We start from the raw sequence: 3,464 nt of genomic DNA on the forward strand, positions 1-3,464 counted from the left end.
AACCAGAGGAGTCGCCCCCTGGTGGACACTAGAGAGAATGCAGCTTGGCTTGCCATCTGGTTCAGATAGATTAGAGCTCCACAGTGAGACACTAACCTTGAGTTTGCAGTACTTCTGACGGGCCAGATGTGCCATGGAGGCGGCCTGCAGGTGGACCAACCAGCCGGTGACCTGCTGGTCCCTCTGCTGCTCCAGGTAACGCAGCATACCTCGCTTCATGAACACCCGGCTGGCGCCCACGACGATGCTCTTTTTGTCCAGATCCAACTCCACCAGTAACTCCTCCACCGCCTGAGACACAGACAGAGGAACTCATTCATTCAGAGCTGAAGATCGGAGATAAACTGATGTTTTTGTGTGTGAGCTGCTGCGACGTGTGACCCCTGACCTTTCTCTCATCGTGGCTGACAAACATTGAAGCGTAACGTTTCATGATGGGAGGCGACAGCGCCTGGAAATGACACCTGAAGTCGCTCAGAGTCATGTGCTCTGGATAGCCTGAGAGAGAGAAACACAGAATTTACACCCGAACTTATTCTATAAAAGCAAGCTGGAACAAAAACGTACTATTTTCATTAATCTATTTGCAAAATAATTTTTCTACTAGTATCACTGCTTACACACTTTATATTTTTTAAATGCTGACCTGTGCGGTGGAGCTGCAGGGCCGACAGGATCTGTGTGGAGTGAAGCTGGACTCTGAGCGCCGCCACGTCAAAACCTCCACCGTCCGTCTTGGCGCTCACACACTGAAGGAACACCGGCCGGGCTCGACGGATCAGGTTCACCAGAGAGTCCTGCAGGGCGGAGAGAAGAAGCAGGAGGAGGAGGAGGAGAAGAAGAAGAAGAGAGACTGAATCCAGATACTGTGGAAGTATTCTCAGGAGATAACTTAAGGATTGGTACCGATGGAAAACAGAAGCTCAGGATGGACCAGCTCGTGAAGTCTAAACTTCTGCACACACTGTTATTCTGCTGCTACATATAAACAGGTTATATGTTCAATCACTTAAATCATACTCCATTAACACCAGTTCTGATACACTGATTTTGATGAATGTGTGCTTAAAACATTGATTTTATTTCAAACTCCAGCAGCACTCACTGCCTGCAGTTTGACGGCGATGCTCTGGGAGTGTCTGCGTATGGCGGCCATTCCTCCGCTGAAGGTCTTCCTGATGATGCCGTTCCTCTGCAGAGAGCGCTGGCTGCCTCCCTCCAGACCCCCCAGACCTCGACACAGAGGGGGCAGAGAGATCTTCTGGGTGAACATGGCCTTCACCTCCGCTCTGAGGAGGACAAACAGAGAAGGAGTAATCAGATTACAAAACTGCATTCACTTAAGTGTTCAATACTGTAAATACTTGATAAAATGTTGTGTGTTCACTTGTTTTGATATATTTATTAGCTCTATGTCGGTACTATTGTAGCAATCGTGTGTACTGAAATGTGTATTTTGTGTTCTGAGATGACACAGACTGAGATACACTCTCCAAAAACACACATAATTATATTACTACCATAATATCCTGATAGGATTTCAATATCTACGTCGTCCATCGCAAAATAAACGTTGATGAAATGCTCAGAATTCCAAAACGTCTGCGAGAATCATCAAGTGTTCTTCAGAATCAAAGTAATCCAGTGATATTTGTGTGTACACACACGAGTACACTGCAATAAGGAACTGCGAGTATCTAGTTTGGCATACTTTTACTCATACCAGTTTGATACAAATATGAAGAAATATGGGCTAAACCTCCTAATTGTGTTCCGTTGCAGTAAGATTTCACGATCAAAAGTACACAGAAGTACACAGAAGTACATGTGTATCAGGTTTTCAGCCTGAATCAGACTCACATGGTGGAGTTCTGCAGCACACAGATGGCGTTCAGAGCAGACGGGTTGTTCTGGATCAGACCGATCCATCCGGTCAGGTCGTAGCGGACCGGGTCGCAGCCCATCAGGTGGTTCACCTCACACTGCAGCGGCTGCTCGCACTGACGCACTGCAGGGACACGCACACACATCCACGATATCATGAGCATGTAATTAAAACACAACACACACACACACACACACACTGGGGGGGCGTTTAAATACCAGTGTTGCTGTAATACTGGCAGACTCTCTCCAGGGTGCTGTTCTCACTGGAGGATGGTGTCACCATCTCCTCATCGAGAACCCACAACAGACCTCTGGGGTCTCCACATGCCGCCCGGACCTTTAACCACACACACACACACACACACACACACACACACGCACACACACACACACACACACACACACACACACAATATACAGTATATACAATTACCACAAAATAGAAAGAAATAGCTGTTTTATCAAGCGCGTTTAATGTGCCGGAGCTTTGAGGATTTCTGGCTCTGTTAGAAGAGAAGAAAGAAACATTTTCACCGTATGTATCTTCTCCCAAACCAACCAGGACCTTTGTCAAACACAACCAAGTAGGTTTGTTGCTTCAGATTTCTGGCAGAGAATCCCTGAAGACAAAAGTCTCTCAGGTTGTTTGGGCCATAAGCAGCATAAGAGGACCACCTCCACTTCAACTACACGTTGAGCATTCAATCTATGTTTACTTTGTAGTAACGACGGAAAAAGTAAATTCAATATGTATACGATGTGCCCCTCTGAACCACATGCTGGGTTTTTTACCACAATATAAAAGTCCTACTTTTCAATGGAAACAGAACTATCATGATCGAAGTAGAGAGAACTAGAACATGTAACACAGTTATAACGACATAAAGCATTAAAAGAAAAAAGAAACGGATCAGTTTCTCCTCCTTGTTGTCACATGACTGTTGGTCTCAGATGAATCAATCATGACTTCACAGTTTCACACTTTAATGTTTAACACTCTGGTTAAAGTGAACTCTTTATTAGAGGAGACATTTATAATGAGACATGAAATATCAATGTTTGATGAAATGAAAGGGTATTTTATCAGACTAACGCTCCTCCAGAGACACAGGAGACATTACACAACAGTTTCATTCCTTCACGTATATGACTCCTCCCCTTCAGGTCTATGTGAGCTTTAAAGGAGGTGTAATAAAGAAAGAGTTATGTACCTGTGGAGGCGGCTGGTCGATAGCAGACACCACCTCAGCCGGACTGTTCTCTGGACTCTCCCCCTCCATTGGGATCTTCTCCTGTAAACACACAACATATTACTCATTATTATTCATCTAGAATGATGGGGACAGACAAAAACAAGATGGCGACGGACAAAAATCAAGATGGCGACGGACAAAAGTAAGATGGCGACGGACAAAAAACAAGATGGCGGCGGACAAAAAACAAGATGGCGACGGACAAAAAACAAGACGGCGACGGACAAAAAACAAGACGGCGACGGACAAAAAACAAGAAGGCGACGGACAAAAAACAAGACGGCGACGGACAAAAAACAAGAAGGCGACGGACAAAAAACAAGA

The 3,464-nt window shown here is 45.3% G+C and overlaps 1 protein-coding gene across 1 annotated transcript in view; it reads right to left on the bottom strand.

The window, feature by feature from the left end:
- Positions 1 to 96: 96 nt before the first annotated feature.
- The window catches only part of myo18b (myosin XVIIIB), a gene marked incomplete at its 3' end in the record, with an annotated part of 14,506 nt that continues 11,138 nt past the window's right edge, over positions 97 to 3,464 (bottom strand). Inside the window, exons 15-21 of the mRNA XM_031878064.1 lie at positions 3,099 to 3,179; positions 2,104 to 2,224; positions 1,861 to 2,008; positions 1,106 to 1,289; positions 647 to 797; positions 389 to 498; positions 97 to 291 (exon numbers count right to left, since the gene is read on the bottom strand). Of these exons, the coding sequence (XP_031733924.1) occupies positions 97 to 291; positions 389 to 498; positions 647 to 797; positions 1,106 to 1,289; positions 1,861 to 2,008; positions 2,104 to 2,224; positions 3,099 to 3,179 (990 nt within the window). The remainder of the gene's footprint in view (positions 292 to 388; positions 499 to 646; positions 798 to 1,105; positions 1,290 to 1,860; positions 2,009 to 2,103; positions 2,225 to 3,098; positions 3,180 to 3,464) is intronic.

The sequence above is a fragment of the Anarrhichthys ocellatus genome, unplaced genomic scaffold, assembly GCF_004355925.1.
Source record: "Anarrhichthys ocellatus isolate YVR2014 unplaced genomic scaffold, GSC_Weel_1.0 scaffold160, whole genome shotgun sequence".
Taxonomy (NCBI): domain Eukaryota; kingdom Metazoa; phylum Chordata; class Actinopteri; order Perciformes; family Anarhichadidae; genus Anarrhichthys; species Anarrhichthys ocellatus.